Source organism: Lampetra fluviatilis, chromosome 22, assembly GCF_964198595.1.
Source record: "Lampetra fluviatilis chromosome 22, kcLamFluv1.1, whole genome shotgun sequence".
Lineage (NCBI taxonomy): Eukaryota > Metazoa > Chordata > Hyperoartia > Petromyzontiformes > Petromyzontidae > Lampetra > Lampetra fluviatilis.
The window spans coordinates 12,199,147-12,226,390 of NC_136296.1; the positions used below are offsets into that span (position 1 = coordinate 12,199,147).

Here is a 27,244-nt window from a genome sequence, read left to right on the forward strand (position 1 = left end):
CGGAGGAAAGTGGAAACAAACGACGAAATGTGCAGTGGACACACGTGCTATCTCTGCCCCATGGATCGTGACGATTTAATGGGCTTAGGGGGAGCGGTGGCACAGTGGTTGCAGCGCTGTCGATCCCATCAGATAGAGATGGTCGCCTATCCAGCCTCAACTCTGCTCCGCGTCCAATATCTGATTCCGATCGGGGTGCGTGCCAGTGCTGAATCCTTAAACCCCGATGTTTTGCAGTCGCCTGCATTTGAACCATATTTTGGGCCCCACACCAGTAAAATCCAGCCTCTGTTGTTAGCGGTGTGGAATGTGTACCGACGGTGTCGGTAAGGTGGAGAACTGAGAAACGTGGTGTCACTGGGAGGGAAATGCGAGTGGGAACACCTTTATTCCCTGCCCGTCAGGTTTGTTTAGAGACCACCACTCACTGTCGGAAAGACCCTCTCAAGATTCCACGAATTCCAAATCACTTGGGCTTGGGGTTAGAGGGGGGAGGGGTAGGGCTCTTGATGGAGGCCACGAATGCTGCCTATGTTGGAGTGGCCTGGAAAAACCGCAACGATCAATAAACTATTTCGAAGTATTCAACCTCTGTGAATCCACTGCTGGATGAAGGCCTCCTCGTTGCAGTGACAGCCACGGTGGTTGTTGGGCCGTACTTGACGATGGTTTGTGAAGGGTGGGCCCAAGACCGGCTCCGATGTCACTTCACTCGTCACTGATATCAGCCGTGGCCTGGAATTTCACTCGAGACCACCTGGTATTCAGCCCTGTGAACCACGATGTGGCCCTTCTGCAGCATAGGCGGATACGTGAGAAGGTCGGATATGCAAACATATCTATAAATATGACCGTTATACCACCAACATCTGCAGCAAACCATGGGGGGAATACTTGATTGTGATTTCGAAGTGAGCGAATGCACGCGAGATTAAGAACGCCTTGCCGTGTGTGACAAGGTTTCGGATTTGTGAACAAATCGTAAACTTTGGCGTTGTCCTCTGGTCTAACACTGTTTGAGACGAGGCTCTAAAGAAATCTGTCTCTGGTGTGGACCAATAATTTTCAAAGACAATGCCATCATACGCTACCACTGGGCGCGCAGTGAGTGGCGCACGCCTGCACGCTCATTGATTAATCGACGCCGAATCCTTGTGAAGGGTCAAGAGTGCCGCCTTCACTCCACGACCACTCGGTGCACGCGTGGCCACGTGCGTAAGGGCGGCTGGGACGGGCGGCCGTGGTTAGTAGCTGGATAGAGAGGGAGAGAGACGCTGTTTGACACAAGTGTCAGTAAGTGAGTGTGCGAGTGTGAGACACGGAAGCCTTCCGTATCCTCCTACCCCGTGTCTCTCGCCACCCCTCCGCTCCATCCCACACGGATGTAACCCAATGGGCTTCACTTGAACCCCATGTTCAACTCCGATGAGATCTCGCCGATTGGCCGCAGCGAACATTCCCCCCCCCCTCCGACTCGTGTGCTGGGCTTTGGCGATGGTCGGCAATTGGCCCAGGCTGAGACGAGAGTCGTGGTGCCAGGGGGGGCTTGGCGTTATTCGCAGAGGTCTGCGCGCGCACGCCGCCCCTCTCACGACTCGGCAGACGACCAAGGAACATCTTTGACTCGGGCGTTGAGAGAGAGAGAGAAAGAGACTCCCTCGAGTGAGCCGACCGGCAAGACGACGACGGCGACGGCCGCGCCGGAAACTTCAGAAACTCCGCCTCGTCTCGCGCGCCGCGGGCACGCGTCCCCATCTCGATCCCTGCGCGCCGCGACCTCGTCCCGTCTCATCCTCACACCCCACCCCCCTATCTCGTCTCGGCTCGCCCCGTCACGTCGTTGACAGCAAGCTGAAGGTGAGTTAGTTGAGTTAGTTGTCCGAGACGGCGGTGACGCACGCGCACGCACGCGCCCAGACTTTTGTGAAAGTTTTGGACCTGCTTCGTGGCGCTCTGATACGTGACCATGGGGGGTTGCAAGCTCAGCAAGAGGGTTCATGAACACGTCTGTGTGTCCACGTTTCGGCGGCGTGTCCACGTAATACGTGGAGCTCGATTTTTTCCCCGGTTTCCTCCCATTAATGGCATTGGACAAACATCGGAATGTCGCAGCAGTACCCCCTCCTGCATCATAACCCGGGTAAATAATCAACACAATCGATGTATGGATGTAAATGAAGCGATGCTCGGAGCCACAGCCATAGCGATTTGTATACTGGACGTGGCATGCCGGGCGCGAATCGATTTTCAGGGTCGCTGACCCGGATGGACCCGGCTGAAATTAATCCGTGGTACTGTACCGATGATGATGATGATGATGGTTGTGGGGTTAAGTTTCAACCGACCGTGAACGGGGGGCATTGAACTTAGGACTTTGCGGTCACTAGCCCCTGGAGTTGTGCCCGTCAATCACGGGCCGTGGGGTCGGGGCGTGACACGGGGAGAGTGAACTTCGTTCGACTTGCGAAGCCACGCGGCGGACCGTCGGACTCGCGTTTCGTGGCGACGACCCTCCACTGTGAGAGTAGTCCGACGTTCCGGGGAAGTGAGACGCACCCACAGAACGTCTGCCCCCGTGTCAACAAAGTTGTTCCAAATCTATAACAGCAGCAGCAACAACAGCGCGTTACGTATCTGGTCTCACGCACACGCACCGGCTTATAAGACGCAGCTGGACGTATGCGCGTTATATTGCAGAGGAATGGTGCGTCTTATAATCCGGTGTATGTCGTCAACATTTGTTTTCACACTGGGCTGGCCGGGGCGGGCGTTAGACGCCTGTCGTTGGCTGTTGGGAGACGCAAACTGGACTCGGGCAGGACTCGTCACGGATAGAATGGGTAACAAAAAGAGCTTTATCGCTCATCGGATTCCTCTTGGTCACGGTGGAGTGGCAGCCAAAGGGGGGGGTGGAGGAACCCCGGAGAACGTGCGTCACGGAGATGGAGCGATGGTCGAGATCGACGTCGTGCGTGCAGGGGCTTGGCTCGGTTCATCCAGCAGTGGATTGGCCGTAGCCGGTGATGACAACGATGACATTTCAAATAATAATTTTCACTGTCATCGTCATCACTCGGCCTATCCGCTCTACTATATACAATAGTTATTGCGCGTGATACGAGCCCCGTTTACAAATCGTAGGCGGGATGGGCGCGTGCCGTTGGGGCTGGAGTTGGTTGGGGGTGAGTCCGATGCGTCTGAACGGGCTCCCTGCGGTTACAAATTGTCTACGGCGATGATGATGAGTGGTGGGTGTCAGGTGAGTCGAAGGCGGGCCGGTGAGTGTCAGGTGAGCGGTAAAGTCTGACTTGTGGGTCAAATCTCGTCACCGTGGGAGATGTTAACTACCTCGCCTGGACTGCAGGAGGTCGTGGGTTCGATCCCGACCCTGACGCCCGCTGCTGCTGCTGTATATTTGGAGTTTGCGTGTCTCTCTCTGTCTCCCCGTGGTCGCGTGGATTTTTCTCCGGGTCCCCTTCGGTTTTCTCTCCTCCACATTTAGCATGAACGTCACCAGTTTAGAGTATTTTGCTGCAATAAATGTCCACGCGATGATGATGATGATAAGCCACTTGGCTGGGCTATTATCTGTGCTCGCTTCTGAAAAAGAGCTGAATAGCTCAGTGGGCTTTACTTGCTAGAATAAAAATAGTTGATAGATGCCGGTTTTGTGTGAGCGATTGTGTTGTGGGGAGCGGCAATGTAGTGGTTTGCACGCTGTGCTCCGAACCTGGCGACCGAACCTGGCGACCCAGGTTCGATTCCCACTCACTGCCAACACCAGTGACGATTATCTGAACCGGTCATGGGCCTCTCCTAGGTCGACTCAACCTCAAATCAGTACCTGCTGCGATGTGTAAACATCGGGAGACAAAGGCGGTCGGGCGTGGTGCTGGCCACCCCACCCCCTCGTGTGCCGTGCCGGCTTTCAAAGGAGCAGCTTGTTAACAGCACTTGCCCCGGCAGTCTGTCAAGGCTACACGGGGGGTCTTTGTCAAGTGTCTGTAGGATGGATCGTCCACTCCGACGTGTCTGCATTTCGCCAGGGATTGTGATCGACTGGTGTGGGTCGTTAATGTTCATGCGCGCACAAGCGCATCACTGCCAATTAAGTAAGTCCCCTGAACGTTTCTTAAGAAAATCCGCGTGTAAGTTTGTTTTTGTTTACTTTGGAGAACATTGCTTGTTCAAGTCTACCGTGTGACGTCACATCACATCGACACCCGTGGAAGAGTAGGCCAAATACCCCCCGAGAGGGAGCTCCCTCCAGAGTCCTGTGAACACAGAGAATGTGTGAACGCGAGAGACTGTGTTGTTGGTGTTGTTGGAAATACGAACCGTAACAAAGAGAACATATCAAATCGCATGTTTCCTTTCGTAAAAGCATCACAGAATGTATGCATATGCATGGTTGTTCTTACGCGGGCGTGTATTTTAAATGTATTTACTGTTAGGCTGTGATTTAATTGGAAGTAATAAGACATTATGGGCTTAGGATAAAACACACCCACGCACACACGCAAAGATCCCCTGGATAGCCCACACGAACTGTTGAAGTGCTGTTAGCGAGCACCTATTAAGACCGGCATCGCACGCAAGTGGGTAGGTGGTCAGCACCACGCCCGGCCGCCTTTGTCTCCCTTTCGGCGATATTTACACATCGACCTAGGGGGGGCCCAGGACCGCTTCAGATAACGGTCACTCGTGTTGGCCGTGAGCGGGAATCGAACTCGGGTCACCGCTGCGCTACCTCTCCCCGGCATACACTCACACACACACATAGATATGCCGACGTGCCTAATGGAGTATCCTGCTGCTACGAAGATGAAATGGCAGGCATTAACCACTGTATCTGAACCTATAATTAGCACGGAGTGCATCGCACACATGTGCCACTTGCCTGGCACCGCAGGAGGCAGCGCGCGGACAAAGTGGACTGATCACAAACGCAACTGACGTCTGGTACGCGAAGAGGCATCAATTACGATGCCCAGTGACGCAGCGTGTTGTGCATTGTACAGCCCTTGGTCACCACTGTTGGTGGAGGGCCGTGTCAACCATCCGGCTTGTTTGACTGGGCAGGCGCGGGCCGTCGACGTGGGAGCATAGGGAGTGCAGCACAACAGTGGGTTTCGCTGCACTGCCCTCTGCTGTCCCCAGCGTGGCGGCAGCAGCGCTTTGTCGATCCACTGCTGGTGGTGCCACCGCCAACTGAGCGCACCATCAGAACCTCGTCGCCAGGCCGATGCGCACATCTCCTTCATGAATGGGGAATTCAAGGCACACGCCGCAGTAGTGCGACTGTGGCCATGCAACCCAAACTATGGGGCCATATAGAGTAGACCCGTAGACACATACAGATACAGAGACCAAGAGAGACACACGGAAACCCATAGAGATACACGAAGACCCATAGAGATACACAGAGACCCATAGAGATACATTAAAGACAAGCCGCAGCAGTGCGATTGTGGCCATGCCACGCAAGCCACGGACCGCACAGTAAACCCACTCACTGTGGTCTGCGCTCTTTCAACGCAGCAGCAGCAGGAGGAGGAACAGCGACACGACACGAACTCTCTCTGTCTGCTGAAGCCCTCTCATCGTGGCCAGCAACGGCAGGACCTCGACATTGGCGTCGAGCTCCCGAACCACGCTGCCATCATTCGCATGACTCGAGTAGGATCCATTGCTGCATGGAAACTTCCACACCGTGTCAGTCGCGGGGTTGTTTGACCATACTTCCCCATCGGTTCAGACACCAAGCGCTGCTGATGTTAGCCGTGGCCGGGAATCGAGCTCAGGAAACCAGGTTGATAGTGCAGTGCGATAACCACTGGCACTTAACCCCTTGTCGTCATCATCAGCCATGATCTGTCCACTGCTGGGTGAAGGCCTCCCCAAACCGTCACCATCTGTGATGATGTCACAACGCAGCAGTCCATCAAAATCCCACGCACGAGACGATTCCATGGCTCCATCTCCGCGGCGAACATCAACTCGGGCGTGCAGACACTTGCGTGATGACTAATGTGACACAATTCAACGCCACCCGTATTTATAATATTGCATAACGGCCTTAACGTAATTGACGAGCAAGCAGCGTATTTCTATGGAGACACGGCCACAGTGCGTTGGAGTGTGGCGTATATTGACCAGTTTACTAAAACCAGGTGTCAGCCAACGGCTGCGACCATTGAGAACCCGGCTTAGGCTTAGGTCCGTGAGTCTGCGGATCTCTACATGAGCTGTTGTGAGGTTTGCGAATCCCAGCGAGATAAGAGATATTGGCACTTGAAATGCATCGCGGCAGAATGATACTGCTGCAGCTAAGCTTGGGCCCAAAGAGTGACCAACGTAGAATTAAGGAAAATGTTATACATAGAAGACAACTTGACGATGCAGATAGTGATGAGAAGGAAACTGGCACTATTTGGACAACAGGAAAATTAAAAGTGCGTTGTTCAGGAAAGTGTAAGAAACCGGAAAGAGAGAAAGACCTAACAGAGAATGACATGACGATGACATTAAGAGCTTTGTGACAGAGAGATGTGGGCACCACTTGAGCACATTGGCACACTTGGTAACACGTGACACCTACGGGCTCTCTGCCCCGTGGATCGTGATGATCATGAAGCCCCAGCAAACAGTGGCTTCCAGTGGCATTCGGTCGAGTAAGTGTGTGCGTGCGGTTATCTCTCTTCTCTCGAGCGGTGGTGCAGCGGTCAGCGCTACGCTGCGCTATGAACCCGGCCACCCGGGTTCGATTCCCGCTCACGGCCAACACCAGTGACGATTATCTGAACCGGTCATGGGCCTCCCCTAGGTCGACTCAGCCTCAAACGAGTACCCGGTGTGGTGTGTAAACATCCCCACTGGGGAGACAAAGGCGGTCGGGCGTGGTGCTGGCCACCACCCCCTCGTGTACCGTTCCGGCCTTCATAGGTGCTCGCTAACAGCACTTGCCTCGACAGTCTGTTAAGGCTACACGGGGGGTCTTCGTCTTTGGTGCACCGTGATCATGAGGCCAGCGTGGCCCCATTAGCTGCGCCACGAAAGGCCGCTGCTGCTGCGGTGCTGCGTGATGGTTACGGGGCGTGATGGTTATTTATTTTATTTCTAACCACGTGACTTTACCGAAATAACCAACGAGTAGAGTAGACGGCAGTTAGTCGATCGGCAGGTCGCGTTGCAGGTGGGGCAACGTGTGGGTACCCGCCACCTATTCCAAGACATCTGGCCAGTGTGGAAGAGTAGGCCAAATACACACTCGAGAGCCTGGCGAGGCCCTTTCCGCCAGCAGCAGCAGCAGCGTGAGCAGGAAGTTGCAGGGGCTGCGCCTTTGAGCAGAGTCCATGCCCAAGCGCGGCATGCCACTGAGTGGGTGGCTGCGGCGTGCCTGTGACTGTGGTCTGACTCACTGGCATCACCCACCCGGAGGCTGAGGCTCGCTGCTCGGTGTATCCTGCCCGCACAGTGCCTGTCGCCTGTGGATTCCCCCTCGTTCATTGTCAAATCGCGACGGTGCCTTCCCGCTTCCCCAAGGCCGCGGCACGTTGCTCGGCTCGATCTCTCGGTCAGATGAAGGCGCAGCCCCTGCAACATCCGGCTCACGCCCTCCGCTGGCGGAAGAGTCTCCGCCAGAGGGAGTTCTCGCGAGCCCCTGGAGAGAGAGAGAGAGGGGGTGGGGGGGGGGACTACTTCCACGCTGGAAGATTGTCGACGTGCTGAACGTGATGGAATGCTTTTCTGTTTCTTTTGTAAATAAAATAAAACAACTCAACACATTCTTCAATGTCCTCTGTCTGTCTCGCTCTCTCTCTCTGTCCTTCCTGCTACCTGTGCACAAACCCAGTTTCGGTCTTTCTCCCTCCTTGCACCTCTGCACTGGAATCAACGTTCATTTGTACATGAAGCAGCACTGCCCATAGACTCAGTGTTGCCCATAGACTCAACACTGCACACAGACTCAACACTGCCCATAGACTCAGTGCTGCCCATGGACTCAACGCTGCCTATAGACTCAACGCTGCCCATAGACTCAACACTGCCCATAGACTCAACACTGCCCACAGACTCAACACTGCCCATCGACCCTACACTGCCCCTGTACTTTGAGCAGTCCCCCTCATAAAGCTCCTTGCATTCATCTCTTGAAGGCTCACCTCTTCACCATTGCCCACACTCTTCCTTCCCCTCGCCCCTCCACTTCTGCCCTTCCCTGTCATGATCCCTAAGTACCCCTCGATCTCAGTCATTCATTCCTCAACTCTTGCACGCCTCTGCCATCTACATGGTTATTTTATGATACCGTTTTTGTAAACTATGCTAAGCTCCTTGAGCAAAAGCGCTCTATAAATATAAAATAAGATAAGAGGGGTAATCTATAATAGGCGACGTTTCGGGCAATGCCCCTTGTTCATAGCACATTGTTCTTGAAGCAGTCATTTGGCCAGAGAGCTGTACATGTGTGCGTTTCGTCACCTACCCAACGTATTGATCGGTGAGGATATTTTTGTTAATGTCCATATATCTAGTATGTACAGTACATGTGCACTGTCTGAAGTCCAACGTGATAATCATCTTCACCCTGCGAGCCATCTCCATCTGCTGGGGACCGCAACGCAAACAAAAAATGCGTTACGCCGGCCAAGACAAAATATCCCAGAACACGTCGGCTGTGAGATGGAAAGCGCCGCTGGGCACGTGTGAACGGTGACGTCGGGAAGGCCCCGGATCCGTGACGCCAGCACGGATGTGGGAAGGCGACGCGTCGAAACCTGCGCTGATGCAGCCGGCCGACATAAAAGGCCTCACTCAGGTCGCGGAGACACGTCCGTCGTTCCAGCGTTCAGGACAAGGGCGTGGAGCGTGGCTCCGCGAGCCGTGGCTGTGATGCGGGTTCACACGGACCCAGGCCCTGTAGCGTGACCTGCCTTTAAAGAAGCGGGGTGCTGGCGGGGGGGGGGGTGACAAAAGCTCAGCAGTGGAGGGCACGACAGAGTAAATGTTAAACAAACTTCATGAACAAAAATAATATCTGAACAGAATGAGTAACGATACGATCGGCGTTCGTCTATCGTGCATTCTGCTCCGGTTCTCACCCCCCTTGTGTGTACGATGCCCATCGCTGAATTTTACACATTTTTTCGGACAAACGTTTTATGGCTGTGAGAATGTCGTTGGGGGGCTGATCATTCAACAAGGGGTAACCAGCCCCCCCCCCCATCTTTGACTCTACGGCCCCCCCCCTCCGATGAGAGGGAAGCATTCGCTGGGATTTTGGTGGAATATTTTGGCAAAGGTAGCGTTGTCTATTCCGATGCAAATTTTCGTTTAGAAAAGTCAAGTTGGTGAGATGTGTTTAGTTACTTTGCTTGTTTACCAAGTGGGAAGTCTCAGGACTCTTTTTCACGAGGACCCTGCCAGGTTTTCGCAAGAGCGGGCAATGATTGCTCCGTAGAGTATACTCCAATCGAGTCATTCTCGGGAGCTAAGCGGGGTTGAGCCTGGATAGCGCTGCCATGGCTTCGAAGAGGATCTGCGGGATTGTTATCCGACAATTGTTGTGACCAGAGGTGAGGAGCCTACAGGCCACTGGGCGTCTATGTCCTGTGGCTTCATGGCCAGTGGTCACGCGAGGCGTACCACTTTGAAAAGGCCCGCAAACGATGTTTGTCCATCACTGCAAGCAACTTATCCGCACTGTGCTTTAAAGTTCAGCACGCCCAAGTCACCTGTTGTGTTTCACAGAGTTCTGAGCGCTCGGCGACCACGCGCAGAAGTTGTCCATCCGCTTAATGAATGTGCGCCCGTCTAAGGAATCGTGAAGTCCTGTTCGGCCCTCTGTGGGGACTAGGTTCTACGCCGTAGGCTGTGTCTGTGTGGCCTGCCGGCCAGTCCCCGCACGGAGGGTGCCGTACGCAGCACGGCAATGCTGCGGACTCGATGGCAAGGAGGGACATGGGGGGCCCCTGTGCAAGAGGCCCCGAGGCACCGCCCCTGAGCGGGCTGCGCTCCCCGCCAGTTGCGTAGCCACCGAGTGTGCAGGCGGTGCAACTGCACAGTGGCGCTGGGGTCGGAGGGTCTTAGACGTCAGGCTTTGAAGATGAGGGGGAGGGGGTGGGCAATTGAACAGCCCTCCCCCCCCCCTTCCCCGTTCAATTCCTTGTACCGGCGCCCACGCCAACCACGCCACTACCTCCCTGCGTCGCAAGCGGCCGTGGAAAGTCATCCCGAGACTTCTCGGCAAAGCCCGTGGCAGGAGCTTCTGAGCCCCGGCGTGCGTGGGTCCCCCGGTAAAAGACTGGCAGGCTCATTGCCACGTCATCCATTTGGCCATCACCGTACGCGCGTTCACGCAGAATCGTCACCGACCGCATTCGATAGATCGAGCGTGCCCGCGGCAAGACCGCGGTGGAATGTGGAGGAGCTCTGCAGATTCCCGGAAGCCAAGAAGGGGCTGAGCACGCGTAGCGCTTGGTCGGCACAGGGCATCGTTGTACTGCACTGGTGTCCACCTGTAGTCGCAATGGTGTCTCACCTGGCTGAATGTAAAAGGATGCATACCTGCCTGCTCTGGTCACCGAGTGGATTAGCCGGTTTTGAGGTTCGGATTAGGTGCTAAGGGCAAGCCCCAACCGATACCTTACCTGCACGGTTTAATCTTCACGTTGGAGCAATATTTAAGGAGATTAACACTTATGGGATTGCAGTGACAGGTGTGTACACCCACAAAATAACTTTCCGCTTACATCATTAACGCTGCTGTTTCGTTATTAGTCCGTTTGGATGCGAGGAACGTCATCCAAACCTTTAGCTTACGACAACAACACAATCACTGGGCTGGCAGAAGTGAAAATAGAAACTGTTCTCAGCGTTAGTCTATTTTACGGGGTGCGCCACGCTGCCGAGATGTTAACTACCTCGCCTGCTATGCAGGAGACCGTGGGTTCGATCCCAACGCCTGTTCCATATTTGGAGTTTGCATGTATCTCTCCCCGTGGTCGCGTAGATTTTTCTCCGGGTCCTCCGGTTTTTCCCTCCACATTTAGAGACGCACGTTTAGAGTATTTGGCTGCTATAAATGTCCACGTGGTAAGCCATTTCGTTGAGCTATCATTGGTGGCCAGGTGGCTTCTGAAAAAGAGCTACCTAGCTCAGTGGCCCTTACCTGGTGGAATAACATAAAATGGTTTTATATAGTTTTTTTTCCACAAGGCACACGAGTTAGAGACATCGTAATAACCGTTACGAAACGTCAGTGGGTTTGAGCAGGACACGTCACGGCCAGACGGGATGCTGCATGCCGGTGGTCGGGACCCACGGTGGCTGGCGGCCAAAGGCCCTGTGAGCCGGGCACGAGGCGGACTGCCGCATCGCCGAGACCGCGAGAGGCGGCGACGGCATTGGAAACCCTTCGCCGAGAGCAGTGGGTGATGGCACATGGCTGCTGCCGCTGCTGTTGCTGCTGATGATTGAGACGCAACGTGGAGAGTTGTTTTATGTTTGTGCCAATTAGGGGAAGCTTTAGCAGCCACGCCAACCAGGAATGCAAAAGGGCGGTGCAGGCCGCACGTGTTGAGGTGGCAGCTGACGGTGGCTTCCCCCTCGCCACCACCGCCACCACCACCGCCGCCGCCACCCCGACCCAAACCCTCCCAGCGAGTTCCCCGCTCGCGCTCGGCCGACCGCGAGCGGCGTTTGACGCGGCACGGAAGCCCCTCGAGTTCCAAGCTCCGAGTTGATTTCGTGGAACCGCGGTGAGAGCTCAAGGAGGGAGGGGGGTAAAGTCCTCGTTCGCGAGAGTGACTCCTCGGGTCACCAAAACAATGACAATAGCGTAAACAAACCAAACATTTTAATTAAGAAAAAAATATAAATTCTTGTACACGAAATGATGCCAGCGGGAAATCGGCACAAAAAATCAAGAGAAGTCGACAACGTTGCACGACCATACGTCAACGTTAAATAATGAATCCCCTGTAGCGTTACGAGTTGCCTAATAAGGCAGACTCGTATGCGCAGTCGCGTTGAGGTTCTCTTTACGCTTCCAACTAAGGTAGAAGTCGTTCGTGCCCTGGCTCCTCTGGCCGTCCGTGCGTGACGGGGATGGGGTGAGGGAGGTCACGGCAACTCGTGAAGATGATCCGGTATGGACGAACCGATCGTACTCAGCCGCGTGCCTCTTCGGGACTCGAGAGAATCAGGCAGAGGTGCTGCTGCTGCTCCTGCTGCTGCTGTAGTTGTTGCGATGATTTACCCAGGAAAGCCTCGCTGTGTGTAATCCAAATTGAGCACTTCGTGGGTAACGCCTCGTGGGGTTTTAGCGCTGATGATGATTGATCAAAGGTGTGGCCAAAACGTGGGCTGCAAACTGGAGCGAAATTGTGTGCTGGCAAAAAGAAATAACGCCGACATGTTCGGCCCTGACGGCTCGCGCGAATGAGGCGGATGGACAAACGCATTGCGGACGGCGTTCGATAAAAAGTCCCAGCGAGGTCCAGAGGCGTTCGCTCCGTCTGTCCGTGCCGCATTTTGTAGTCGTCCTCGTCCTCCTCGTCGTCGTCGTTGTTGTGTTAAACGCACGTGGCCTGGGGTCGCGCGATAATGCGTCTGTCTGTCTGGGGCACCGCGCTGTCTCGGGTCGTGACCTCGCACGTGTCGCGCGCTGTCTCTCCCGCCGCCGCCGCGGCGCGCGCTGTTGACGCCAGCTCGCAGCAGCAGCTGCTGCTACAGCTGCTGCGAGCCGCAGCTCGTGGGGTTTTAAAAGGCGCCACGTTCAGAGTCGTCGGTCCGTGCTGGGTTCGACTCCCGACTCGGGCGTCTTTCTGCGTGGAGTTTGCGTGTTCTCTCTCTCTCTCTGTGTCTCTCTCTGTCGCTCCACCCTCTACTGCAATGGGTGTCCTCCGCTTTCCCCGGCTACCTCCGATAGCGAGAACGAAACACGAACGGTGCAACTGGTATCGGCCAAAACATCCCAACGCTGCAAAGTTGACCCGCAGACGTACTCAGCTGGGGTCACGTGCGGCAGCCACGTTGCTCGCTAACGCAAAACAATAAACTGAGCAGGACTCTCCTGTGAAGCAGTCTCGAGACTCGGTGAGGCTTTGCTGGGTGGACACGCGTCGTCATCATCATCATAGCATCACGTTGCCACAGCGGCGGGGGTGATGGTGAGCAGCGCACTGGGCTTGCGACCCAGAGGTCGCCCGCTTCGATCCAATGTCCCGGCGCGGCAGTTGAAACGATGCTGCAAGTTTCCTAGACCCCCCCTCCCCGCCACAGCCTCTGTGCACCCAGCAGAGTAGACGGACGTCTTCACCGCTGTCAGTCTACAACGGGCAGCTCGCTTTGCCCCCCCCCCAGCGAGGGGGCCCCGCTAATGAGCACCGAGGGGCCCTTTGACTCGCGCACCTGTGCCGCTGCATCAGCAGTTTAGTTTTCTTCTTCTTTCCCTACGCCTGTTCAAAAATACAAACACGCTCGCCTCTGCCTATTAGTGCAGCAGGAACAGTCGTCGACGTCATGAGCAGCAGCAGCCACGACCAATCCACTGCTGGATGAAGGTCTCCCAAAGCTGTCGCCCTCTGCCGTGCTTCCTGCGGTGCGACATCAACGGAGCGCATCCACGCAAGCAGACTGAATAATCGCTCCATCTCCTTGTGGTCGTCCTCCCTCTTTCGGGCGCGTTCCGTCCCTTGGCTGCCACTCCGTCCTCGTAGTCTCGACCAGCGGCCACCATCCCGTGTCGCCATGACGCGTCCTGCCCAAGCGCAACTTTCTCCTCCTCGCACTCACGGTGTGATGGTGCCTCGAACGCGCGTGCGTTCTCGAGTCCATGCCTTCCCTGCCTGCCTGGCCAGCGCAAGCACAACAACGTACCCACCTCCCCACGCGTCTTTGCGCGCGTTCCAACCTGCTGTTCCGTACTCCGTGTCGACGTCCGTGTTAATGATCCACCCCGGCTCAGCAATAGGAAGACTTATGGGGTGGTGGTCGTTGTGGGGGGGTGGGGGGGGCGAATGTTGTGGCGCTGAGAGGCCAAGGAGGCCGCAGCGCGTGGAACGGACCCTTCGGGGGCCGGCCGGGTGGAGGCGGTTCAGCACGAATCGCAGCCAATTCCCGCGGCACTGCAGCCTGCAGCCGCGCGCATCACAGCAGAGCCTCTTGGTTAATCCTCCGAGCAAATGGTAAAGCCACGCCGCCTCTCACACAAATTGAAGGCGATCAAAAGGTCGCGGCGGCGTCACGGAGGTTGTGTCGTGAGCGCGTGTGTGGGGAAGGGGGGGGGGGCGAGAGTGCCACGTCACAGGCTCGGAGTTGCGATGAGCGCCACGTATTCTGGCTGCAGTGTTCACGCCCTCGAGGGACTTTCTGCCGCTCAGCGCTGGGCTTTAAAAAACAATGGACGTCGTTGTCTCCCCCACCCCACGTGGGGTTTAGACAATATTCTTAGGTTTTTTCGGTAAAGTCACGTAGGTAAAACATCAAAATTAATGAAAATAAAATAAAATAAAAACACAAATCACGACGTTTCGGAGGCAACACAAGTCTCCGTCATCAGGTGGGACCGTCACAGCCGAATTAGCTGCATCAAGTGAGGCAATGATTCAAGAAGTAATCCCTTATAAGCAAGTTGAAGGGGGGAGGAGAGGGGGGGGGCTCATCAGAATGTGGTAGCCAATGAATGGAACGTATCGGGAGGGAGGGGGGCGGGGCTCAAAGACAGCACGGAATGCTAAGTACAACGCATCGGGTGGGGGAGGGGGGGGCCAAAACAATGGACGACGAATTGCGCCATCGGCGTCGAGTCATCACGACATGAATCATCATCCGCTCCGAGCTCTCGCTCAGCGGCGTGCAGCCCGTCCTGCTAGAGAGCGGCTCGTGGAAGCGGACACCGCAGAGCTACCTCTGAGATCCCTTCACGTCACCTCTTGTCCACAAAAGGAGGCAGCAATCTCCCACCCTCTCTGCCACCAAATTGAATCGATGTTTACATTCTCACGGCTGGAATGTAGGCAAATTAATTGCAGAAGCGAACGTAATGCTACGTTTTTTTTTAGTAAGGCATCACGTGAGCCATGCACGCGCACGGTTCATTTTTTTTCGTCGTAGTTTTACAAACGTCGGGTTGAGTCGCCAGGCCTTTTGTCACGCTTCACTCTGACCAACATGTGACTCGGTTAACACATGACTCGGAGTCACGCGTTGACAATAGCCCTGGGCACGGCGGGATTGCTTTACGACGTCCTCCAGCTGTGAGCGTGCGCGATGCGTGCTGGGCACACTGCCGGGGAGGCGTGTCGCTAGCTCCGTGCGCTCTTGGCGTCGGCATGAACTTCACACACCCGGGCCGGTCAGGACAGAGAGGGCATCTTCCACGTTCATTTCTGGGTAAACGGACACTGCGGTGAGAATCACGCGAAGAGTTTGCCCGTGACGATCTCCGGTTGAAAGAGATTGCTAAGCTCACACAGGAACAAGGACAGAGAGACCATTTTTATCAATCCACACGCTTCCCAGACTCTAAGCCACCTGTGTCTGTGTGTGGCCTTGTTTTTACACTGTGGGGTGCTATTGGTGTCACGTAATGAGACTAAGATAATGTTCATTGGGAACTCTCAACGCAAGCGGTGCACCACCCCGTGACAGAGAGATCGTCGCCAGAAGCTGACGTCACAGATATAGTTCTGAATTCGATAGTCTTGAACCGGATGCAGGGCCGGATTAACGCAGTGGAATTGCGGGTTACAGGAATAATACAGCTGTGTACACGAGCACCGTGATACGTCCTGTAGATGATTTTGGCAAATAAAGCCATGGCCTCGCGATGTGTTTTACTCGCAGTTAGGTACCGATGTTCATTTAAACTTTGGAGCGGTAAAAGCCACAAATCTAGACTGAAAACTCATTTCTTTTGAACTGCTTTTTGTATTTAGTTTGTTGTACTTGTCCAGTACCTCCGATTAGCACGGTTGGCAATGTACAGTGCGAAAGAAGTTCAACGTACACACAAATACAATAAACAAAGCCGGAAGTGAAATCACCGAGCGGTTGGTTGGAAGGAGTCGCGCTTGAGGCCAGCAGACAACGTTCACTTCGGGACACGGGGCAGAGGTCGCAACCGGGTACCCGATACCCGTGCCCTACCCGATACCCGGCTACCCGTACCCGGCCGGGTATGGGTAGACCGTGAGTCACTGGTGAGTCACCGTTTGTCACTCATTTCCCAACGTCTTGTCTCTTCTCACAATTCAAGTTCCTAGAATCAACCCACCCGCGCCTGCAACATGGCTTCATCCCAGAGGTCGCAATCAGGTACCCGATACCCGTACCCTACCCGTACCCAGCTGGGTACGGGTAGGGTATGGGTACGGCCGGGTACGGGTACCCGTTTGCGACCCTGGTGCGGCCGGGTATGGGTACGGGTAAGGAATCAAAACCCGTTTGTGACCTCTGACACGAGGACAGCCTCTGTGGACCCACCGGGACTGTCCCGGCCACACTGGGACGTTTTATAGCAGTCACGGATCCTGGGGGGTGGGGGGTGGCAATGGGGTCAATCTTGACCCCCCCCCCTCCCCCCTTGACACCCATAAATTTGCTATGTTATTGACATTTACCAACCAAAACTCATTGAATGATTTAACATTTAATATAGGGCCCTATTTTTAAAAGCTTAAATTTTCACCACTGGCCCCGCTCCCACGCCTTTTGAAGTTGCTAAACCGACCCTCTCCTTAGTAGCCTTAAGCCATGATGAACTCCCAGCCACTGCTGCCGAACCGTGTTTCATGGGAGAGGGGGTTGCAGATTCTTGGCATGCAACCAAACTCACAGCACCCCCCCCCCAGTCCAAACCCTCGCACACAAAGCCACCGATGGCATTACCGCGTGACGCACGTTTCTTCTCTTTGGAAAGGAGGCAAGAAAACAAGAAACACTGTGATGTTCTCTCCCCGGCTCGGTAAACAGGCTGGGTGTTGACAGAGGGTGAGCGAGCGAGCGGGCGGGGGGTGGATGCAGAGTGTCGCTGCGGGCCAAGCACCACGCGAGTTCCGTGCGACGTTCCAGCAAAAGAGAGAGGGGGGGGGTAGAGGGCTCTCGGAGAGAGCGGGCGGGGAGACGGACGCACAAGGGAGAGTTTCTCCGTCTCCCGATTGCCGCCAGGGAGCAGTGCTCGTGTCATCGCCACCCAGTGAGGGTGACCCACAGTAGAAGAATGTGCGAGAGGACGAGTGCGGTTTGGGCGTTCTCTCTTCGGCTGGGTGAAGAGGCAGACCTGAGCGGTGCGTGTGGTGTGTGGTGTGTGTTATGCGGTGTGTGGTATGCGGTGTGTGGTGTGCGGTGTGTGTTATGCGGTGTGTGTGTTGTGCGGTGTGTGGTATACGGTATGTGGTGTGCGGTGTGCCGCGAGTGTGGTGTGTAGTGTGTAGTGTGTGGTGTTGCGGTGTGTGGTATACGGTGTGTGGTGTGTGGTGTGTAGTGTGTGGTGTTGCGGTGTGTGGTATACGGTGTGTGTGTGTGGTGTGTAGTGGGTGGTGTTGCGGTGCATGGTGCGTGGTGTGCGGTGTTTCGCGAGTGTGGTGCGTGGTGCGTGCTCAGTCGCAGGATCCTTTTAGGGAGGCTCCTGATTTCGGGTTGTTTGGCCAACGCGTACAGCGCAAGGCCACCACAACGGCGGCGTGCCCCGCAGGCGCACAGAGTCTGCTGGAGTTTAAAAGCAGGCGGTGGTGTCACCCTGTGGTTTTTGCACAAAGTTATTTGCAAATAATTGTAAAATTTGGCAAATGTGGACCGTGACGCTGGCACACGCAGCCTCATATAATTTTTTTTGTCAAGCCAGAGGATTTTTAACAGCCACTATGAAGCTCACGGCACGTTTATTTTTTTGTGGTGACGCTGTACTCCCGCAGTATTAACCCGGGTGGTTGCTGGGGTCGAACCGCGAAAAAATAATCCGCAAAAAGCAGCGAACAGTGCCACCGCTGGGCCATGAGAAGAGGGAGAGAGGGCCATTGGACACGAGCGGGGCGTTTATCAATGGACCGCCCTGCACAATCGATATTTTGCCAGTGAAGCTCCCAAGCATTGGAACGCTTTGCTAATGAGACATTCCGAGTGGTTAGCTACATTTAAGTCTGTTCTTGAAAACTCGCCTCTATTAAACTGACCTTTAACCCCATAGGCTGTTTACCTCGCAGGTTCCGTTTGTTTCGTGCTTTCCGTACACGGTGGTGTATTGGTGGGATCTATGGACAAAATGCGGCAACTTCACAAATGTAAATCATCGTCGTGGTTGTTGTTGTTGTTGCGATTACCGTTGTTTATTAATCGTTTGGCACTCGCAGGGCGTCTCCGCCGCGGGGCTCACGATGGCCGTGAATGTTTACTCGACGTCGGTGACGAGCGACAACCTGAGCCGCCACGACATGCTGGGGTGGATCAACGACTCGCTGGACCTGTGCTACGGCAAGGTGGAGCAGCTGTGCACCGGTACGCGGCGGCGCCGGCAACTCTCATTACGAACGCGGTGCCACGGTGGGCGAGATGTTAACTCCCTCGCCTGGTGTGCAGGAGGTCGTGGGTTCGATCGCGACCATGAAGCCTGTATATTTCGAGTTTGCGTGTCTCTCGCCCCGTGGCCACGTCGCTTCTGAAAAAGAGCTACATAGCTCAGTGGGTTTTGCCTGGTAAAATAAATAAATGTTTATAGTTTTAATAAAAGCACGTGAGGCGTTGTTCTGGAAATAGCTTGATAGGCCAATGTTTAATGTATGATTGTAATGATGACTTTATTGGAAAATGAACTGCTTACGTAGTTTTTTTTCTTATAGGCTGATTAATATTCTTGGGGGGTTACCAATAGCCGTCATTTGCCACTAAGTGACAGTGAGGTCACCACGGCACCTGTGCCAGGCCAGGTGCACTTTGAGGCCACGTGAAGTGTCGAAGGCTCTCTGACAGGAGGTCTCGGGACAGACCCAGCAGGTGCCATGGTTCGGCTGACTGAGATTACTGGTGGATGCACACCAGCTGTACCCCCCTACTGTGCCATCGTTTTAGCAATGCCATAGGGTTGGCATAGGGTCTTTGTGCTTGCGAGTCTTGTCATATCCCAAATTCCAAATTGAGAAAGAAGTAATAGTGTAGTTTACTGCTCTTTGGGTCTTTCGGTAAAGTCACGTAGTTTACTATCCGCGGTTTCTGTGTGTGTGGTCACTCCGGCGTCACGGTGCAGATTGCAGATTTTCATCTGGACGACAACCAAATCACAAAAATATATGATTCATCCGGTAACTTGTGTAACAAACTCCAGTGACTTAGACGTTTAACTGTGTCAGTCACAACGCATATGAGTGAGTTCCCAAACTTGTGGCGTAACTTGCACACTTACGACCCTTTGTGAGTCCACTGCTGGATGAGGGCCTCGTCGCACCGCGTGGTAAGTGTGTGCCATGTGACCATACTTCACCATGCCGGGCAGTGCGGGTTGGTGAAGGTGGGGCGGAGGAGAGAAAAATGTGATTCTCTACGCTGCCGTCTGCTGCCCATCGCGTAGCCCAGCAGCAGCATGCCGGCAGCCCATCCAAGCACTCTCCAGGGTCACCACCGCTTAGCTTCCGAGATCTGGGCGTACGCGTTCGAGATGATTGGGTCGTATGCGGTGATTTATGAGGCATCTAAATATCCCAGGTTTCCTAGAAAACGTAATTGAGATGTCATCATGGCCAAGGGGTTGGTGTTGCTAGCGGCACTTTCGGCTGCCTTAGCCTCGCCCCCAATGCTGACGTTTACACACCAGGTACCCATTTAAGGATGAGTCCACCTGGGGGAAGCCCAGAACCGGTTCGGACATTCACCACCGACGTTGTCGGTGAGCGGGAATTGAAATTCTAGATGGGGCCGATTCCGTCCGATTCGGTCGCTGAAGCAGGGAAATGACGAAACGATCGAAATTGAGAATGTCTCCATAAGAATCCGCACGCGTGGCTCTGCGCTGATGGCGATCGCTGTCCCGTCGGGCCCGCAGGCGCGGCCTACTGCCAGTTCATGGACATGCTGTTCCCGGGAAGCATCTTGCTCAAGAAGGTGAAGTTCCAGGCGCGGCTGGAGCACGAGTTCATCCACAACTTCAAGATGCTGCAGGCGTCCTTCAAGAAGCTGAACGTGGACAAGGTGAGAGGGGGAGCTGCCACAAATGAACCGCAACACCTCGCTGGTCTCGCCGAGGAGCATAAACCATCACGTGGTCTACGGTTATCCTCGCAGCAACAGTTGCTTTTGGCTGGCCATCGAACAAAGATGGTCACCGCATCGCGCGCTTTTCAGACTCGCTTGTGCGGCCGTCTGGAATGCTCTTAACTTCCGATATTAGGAAGTCACTTGGAGCTAAGCACTTTTAAATCATCATCTAGGTTGAAAACCAATTTCTTTCGAACTGCTTTTTGTGTTTATGTTATTACCCTTCCCCCACACCTCCGATTAGCATGGTTGGCTACGTATGGTGCGAGAGACGTTCAACATACATAAATGTAATGGCTACCACACCGGACTTGCAATGCAGAGGTCTAACACGAAGCTCCCTTCTATAGTCAGCAAGAGTTGCTCGCCAGCAGCACCTATGAAGGCCGCCACAACACACTTGGGGGTGGGTGGCCAGCATCACACCCGGCCACCTTTGTCTCCCTGATGGCGATGTTTTTTACACACCACACAAGGTTACTGGCTTGAGGCTGAGTCGACCTCGGGGAGGACTAGGACCGGTTCAGGTCTCAGGCACGCAAAGCCACACGACTGCGTGACGCACACACTTCTTTCATAAGGAGGCAAGAAAAGGAAACTGCTGTTTCTTTATGCAGCTCAGTCAATAGGTGTGGTGCTGACAGAGGGGGGCAAGCGAGTGGAGTGCTGCGGCGCCAAGCACAACACGACGCCGCGTGATGTTTGACGCTCTAGTGAGCGAGTGAGAGACAGAGCAGCTCTTTGAGTCCGTCAGTAGCCACTGTGTGCTGGTATTGCTGTCACAGTGACGCCGCTCGCCACTGTGACAGCACCACTGGACTCGCAGTTCAGAGGTCGCCGGCTCCATTCGATCTCCCGGCGGCGCGGCGGTTTAAACAATGGCACGAGTTTCTGAAACCCCCCGCCCCCCTCCCCCCGTCCCCCTGCGCCCCCCCACCCCTCTTGCCCCCCACCCGCCTCTGCCCCCCCCCCCCAGCGGTATGAATGAGTACGCCGCAGATAGTCGACCGGCACGTCGTGTGCGGTGGGTTAAAGCCTGGGTACTCCCTCCTCTTCCGAGACATCTGGCCATTGCGTGGAAGAGTAGGCCAAAGTAACCCCGAGGGCAATGGTTCCTCACCATCTCTTGACCCGCGGTTCGCCGTCAGCCTTACAACTATGTCCGCGGACACGCGCGCCTCCAATTCAGCCGATTTATCCAAGGCCAAGACAGCTGTAGATCGTAGAAGGCCGCTTCGCACGGCACAGCGGACCACCTTTGGCCCGCCGCTCTGCTGGAGGGGCCCGCTGGAGGGGCTCCCTCTTAGTGGAGGGCCTCTCGCGAGCCCCGGGGCACGAGAGGCACTTGCAGCGCCGCCGTGCCTCTGCCTCTTGCACGGCAGCAGCTTAACGCCAACTCCCGTGCGGCGCCGCGCACTCCCGCAGATCATCCCCGTGGACAAGCTGGTGAAGGGCCGCTTCCAGGACAACTTTGAGTTCGTGCAGTGGTTCAAGAAGTTCTTCGACGCCAACTACGACGGCAACGAGTACGACGCGCTGGGCGGGCGCCAGGGCCAGGATGTGCCCCCGCCCCCGATCCCGGGCCAGCAGATCTTCAACAAAGCCAGGGCCCGGCCCGCGATGGGTGGGTAACGCCACCCGACCGAGCAGGCGCTTCACAGAGCTGGGGGCACGCTGATGAATTCACCAGAGCTACTACACTGATCTGATAACGTCTCCTCTCATACTCACACACACACACACACCACAACAACAACAGCCACTCTTGGCCGCTAAATAACGATGAAGTTGCCAGGGCCGCTTGCGCCAGGCAAGGCACGCTCTGAGGCTGTCACGTGAAGGGTGGGAAGCTCACCGCTGGCGGGAGGTCACAGGGGAGACGCAGGTGTTATGGGTTGACTGGCTGGGATGCTCCACCTGTGTTTCCCAAACGTGCGTGGCGCGCACGCCACGCTGACCCCTCCTCGGCTTGTCCCCCATCCCTCTACGCGCAGCGGCCGGGAGGCCATCCCCCGCCGGACCGACCGGGCCCCGGCGCTCCAGCGGCCCCCCGACTCGGGGGACCCCCCTCTCGCGACCTCGCAACGGCACCAACGAGCAGGAGAACGCCATTGCCGCCGAGATCAACAACGAGGTGATTGGCGTGCGGCGCCCGGCCCAGAAGGCCGCGGCTGTCGCTGCGCAGCTCTCTCCGTGGTGCGTTCAGGATGCGTGCCCCGCGTGGTCTTGGGCGCGACGTCCGACGTTTTAGAGAGGCGTCGTGTTGACTGTTGAGAATGGCATGCGGGCTTGGGCAGGATACGTTGAGACTCATTATGAAGCGGCCGAGAGAGCGCCCCGCTGCGGAGATGGAGTGATGAAATCGGCTCTAGACCGATCGTTGCATCGCGAGACCGTCAGCAACGTTGGCGGCCAGGGGAAGGCTTCGTCCGGCGGTGGATCGCTCACGGCCGATGACCGTGCCGATTGGCGTGCTCGTGCGACAGCTGGTGGACCTCAAGGAGAAGGTGGACGCCCTGGAGAAGGAGCGCGACTTCTACTACTCCAAGCTGAGGGACGTGGAGCTGCTGTGCCAGGAGCAGGACGAGGAGGAGGAGCCCATCGTGCGGCGAATCCTCGACATCCTCTACGCCACGCAGGTGCCCCTCTCTCTCGCCCCCCTCCCTCCCTCCCTCCCACCCCACCACGCTGGTGCCCCTCCCCCCTCTCTCGCCCCCCTCCCTTCCACCCCGTCACGCTGGTGCCCCTCCCCCCCTCTCTCTCACTCACCCAGGACGGATTCTCGGTGGACAATGTTCCCGAGGAGGAGCCGGAGCCCGAGGAGCAGGACGAGTACTGAGGACGACGCCGTCCGCGTCGCCTGCGGGTTGTGGATTCGCGACGTGGAGCAGCGGCGCGGTCTCAGAGTGAAGATTCAGCGGCGGCAGGAGTGGCAGCTTCCCTTGGGAGTCTCATCAACACGTTGGAATTAAGAAGATTAAGGAGGTTAAGGAGGCACTTGTGCCCACGAAGATGGTCTTTCCCCACAACGCTTCTTCCTCTCTGCTGCTACTGCAACTTCACTCTGCGTTATTTTGCGAACTATTGAAGTTAAACATTAAATCCCACGAGGAGACGTCGCTGTAACAACCGAGGTTTGCGCACGCACGTCCACCACATTGTGAGGATAGCCACAACGTCGTTCTCATGATTTGATGCTGTCTCCGTGTCCGGTTTTATCCCGATTGTATCATCGCCGTTACGTTATCGAACGCAATTTTTATTCCAAGCGTCCCCGGGGGCCACACCGAGCCTTACAGGGGCCACACCTCACCTTACGGGGGCCACCAGCTGAAGGAACCCAGCTGGAAACAAGTGCCACTGTTCACCAGAGACACTGGAGTCATCGGTCGATGCTGGAACTTCCACCAGTGGCTCAGGACCAGCAAATGATATTCGCGCCGCGTGATGCTCGTCTAAGCAAGAGGACACTTACACGTTTATAACTTTTATCGATTTTTTTTGAGAATCTGTTCATTTTTTTTTCTTCCCGGTTTTATTCTGATCGCGCGACCGGCAGAGCCGCGCGGCCCACGAAGCTGCTGTCACAGAGCTAGCGCCGAGATCCCTCTGACAGAGAGACGACTTTCTACAAAGCCGCACACAAAGGAACCCCCAGTGGTCCTTGCGAGTGCGACAGCTAACTTCACGACAGTGTGAGCCTGCGGACGGGCAGCGCCTCCGCTCTCCTTCTCCCAGCTTCTCGCCCGGCAATTCCACCTCGTCACAGCGGCCGCTCGCGTCTTGGCGTTGTGGGCCCTCTGCTCGGCAACCGTGGTTTAAAAGAAAAGAGAAAAAAAACTACTGCGGGTATCAATCGTCGCATCTTCATTTTTATGCCTTTAAAAAATGTTTTGGTACAAGGTATTGCGTCGCCTTGCTGAATATAGCTGCAATACGGTCGGTCTCTTTTACGTTCTAGTAGTAGGGTATGATGAAACACTTGAATAGGAAGCCTTCTAATGGAACGACGGTGACACACACACTGTAGAGAAAATGCACTTTTGTAATGCCGCAGGCTAACCATTGCGCCTGACAATCAAATGTGTCGTTTGCTGGCTGGGCCTGGCCGGCACACGACACAGACACGGCCCTCGCCTCTGTCCTCAACCCGCCAGGTACTCGCGCCACTCGCCCCGCCGTTCGTCTCCAGAGAAGAAATGCATCTCGGTGTCCAGGGAGAAATTTCTCGCTCTAAACATATTGTGGGTCGCTGGTGGGCCGTTGTAGGTGGCTGCGTGCCGAGTAGCCATGGTCCGAACGAGGCGTACAACGAGATGTGTCTTTTGAGGGGTGCAGGAACATTTTATGGGTTGCCGACCCGGACAGACCGGGTTGAAATTATGCCCTGTGGATATCATCCCAGTCGGTTGAATGAGTAAATGGGCGTCACGCGCGTGTGAGCGTCGTGTGAATGTGTTGGGAATCTCACGTAATGCCGTCCGTGTGGATATCGTTTTTCCGATAAGACGTGCGGTATATATCGTCGTTGATTTCTTCAGCCGAAGCCGATTTCGCCTGTTGTGAGAGTTTTGTTATTTTCACTGGGTACCTCTGTCATGCCTCAAGGGAAAGGGTTTGGCGGCATTAGTCGTCGTGTTATGTGATGGCTGAATGGTACGTTCTGCGTCGTCTTCAGTGGTTTAAAAAAAACACAAACTTGCGTCGAAAAACACGGTAAAATACTGATTGATCACGTGATTTAAAAAAAAACGACACTAAATGTGATTTTAAATATTTTAATTATTAACAATAAGAATAACTTAGCCATTTGTCAAATCCACGACTGGACAGGGCCTTCCCATGCCGTGTCTGTCATGGGAGTTGTTGTTTATTTTTAAGGATCGATTCCGATGTCACAGTCTTAGCCGTTGGCCAGAATCAAAGTGAGGCCGCCAAATTAATTGCGTCGGGCTTTAACCACCGCACCACCCTTCCCACCGAGTGCCATCACGTTCCAGCCACCATTGTAACAGTCGGGGTCGGGGGTGTACATTTGCAGATTGAGACATTGCACTGCATAATGTGAGCAATACACTTTTGAGGAATCTGCACCATATCCAGTATTTTCTGAAAATGTCTTCCTCTCCACCGACCATGGCAAGCCTTGTTGGAAACTTCGGAAAATTGTGTCTTGACAGGTTTTAAAAATTAAATATTTAAATGGAGTAAAAACAAATGGATGCAGAGTTGTATCTGTTTCTTTTTTTCATCTACGCAAGTAACAAATATGCAAGCAATATTTGTCCCAGAAAGTATGACACAGGTCGACATTGAAGAGGAATTCTACTCCAGCCGACAATGTATGTTTGAGAAATGTTTTGGAGTTCAGCTCTTTATTATGTTTAGGGGTTTCAATACCACAAAACATGTTAAGGCAGAGACCTCAATCCCCATTGGCTGTTTGATGAACATTGTATAAAATTGGGTCTGTGAGATTCAGTACAATTCCACTTGTAATAGTGTAGTTACTTATAATGAACAATCCTTTGGCAGTCGGCTACTGGACGATGGCCTCCCCGCCCCGAGTCGGTCGTCAGCATTGTGTGACCGGACTTCTCCACCGTGGCACTGGCGGGGAAGACGGTGGCCAGTATCGGAAGACGGCTTGAAGTTCGACAAGACGGAAATCTGGAGAGAACATGAACATCTCTCAAGGTTTCATTTTTGTAGGTGGCGTGACCCCGAATTGTGTTACGCTCGCATACAGATTGTTTAATGGACACATCTTATATATGACTACGGTAGAACACAATCTATTACACATGGGGCTGTTTGGTTTCTGGTGAGTGGCATGGCACCGTGGTGGCATTCATAGTTGTAACTGGGTCAAATCCCAAAGAGAGTTGATTGACCCCGGCCTTGTTTGCGTCTGCTACTGCGCAGTTTTTTTTTAAACCGTGCCAACGATTTCACTTGTGGCCGTGCAGCGACCTCTAGTGCGCATTTCAACTGGGAAATCGTGTCCGGTGGCTTTACGCCAATTTACCGAAATGCGCCCAGATGTTGGAAAGTCTGAAAGGTTCCAGCCAGGATAATCGCTGTGCATGGGGACTTGCGTGACTAGGCGATGTGCAGTACAGCAACATCAATTGTTGTGTCCTGTACTCTATGCGCCCCCCCCCTCTCTCGCCCTTCAACCCGCACTTAGCAGAATGGTGAAGTATGGTCAAAATACTCCCACGGATTGGGGAGGCCCTCAATGTGCCATGATAAATGGTTACCTCCCGTGTACATGATCATAATGTTTGACCATACTTCCCCATGTTGATAAGTGCTGCTTTATGCATATGTGGGTGCACATTTACAGGAAATGTTGCGACTGAATTCTATCTAAAACACGGACTGAACGCTTCGTGTAGCGTTAACAATTGTGACTTCCTTAACATCAGTAGGAATTGTAACATTTATAAAAAAGGGCTCTGTGACAACTGAATTACATACGCCGATTAAATCATAATAGAGACACTGTAAAATAATAAAATAATGGAACCGTTATTTGGAGTGTGTGTCTAAGTCTGAGTGAGCTGTTGAACATCAGAATGCGCGGCTCAGTTTTGTGTCACTGGAGTCTTGAACAATCTGCACTGTGGCCTTAAAAGGATGAAATAATAGCGACCCCAAGAGGCGACCATTGGGGCAATGGCGCTTCTCTATACCACATTGAGAAGACAGAGTGGAGAGCCACTCCATCTGTGTGGGGTCTCCATGTGCTATGAAGAAGGGCCATTGCCCGAAACGTCGAATAAGTTGTAAAATAGAGGTGGGCGGGGACTGGGGGGGGAGGGACTGGGGTGGGGGTCGGTGGAGACTTTGGGGGGGGGACTAGGAGAGGGGGGGGGCTGGAGGGCGACTCGTGGGGGGTGGAGGGACTCGTGGAGGGGGGGACTGGGGGGACTAGGGGAGGGGGTCGGGGCATGGGGGGACTAGGGGAGGGGCGAAGACTTGGGGGGGG

General features: G+C 54.6%; 1 protein-coding gene across 2 annotated transcripts; it reads left to right on the forward strand.

The window, feature by feature from the left end:
• Nucleotides 1-1,325: 1,325 nt before the first annotated feature.
• On the forward strand, nucleotides 1,326-26,714 carry LOC144938563 (microtubule-associated protein RP/EB family member 3-like). Of its 2 annotated transcripts, none has more exons than XM_078866500.1 (7): nucleotides 1,326-1,857; nucleotides 18,357-18,501; nucleotides 20,039-20,184; nucleotides 21,676-21,874; nucleotides 22,245-22,384; nucleotides 22,737-22,889; nucleotides 23,024-26,713. In XM_078866500.1, exons 2-7 carry the CDS (start codon nucleotides 18,381-18,383, stop codon nucleotides 23,087-23,089), a joined length of 825 nt encoding a protein of 274 aa, XP_078722626.1. In that variant the 5' UTR covers nucleotides 1,326-1,857; nucleotides 18,357-18,380; the 3' UTR covers nucleotides 23,090-26,713. The 2 variants fall into 2 exon arrangements, with proteins under 2 accessions (XP_078722626.1, XP_078722627.1); XM_078866501.1 differs by lacking the exon at nucleotides 1,326-1,857 and adding an exon at nucleotides 17,105-17,294 and having other exon boundaries at nucleotides 23,024-26,714.
• The last annotated feature ends 530 nt before the right edge of the window (nucleotides 26,715-27,244 follow it).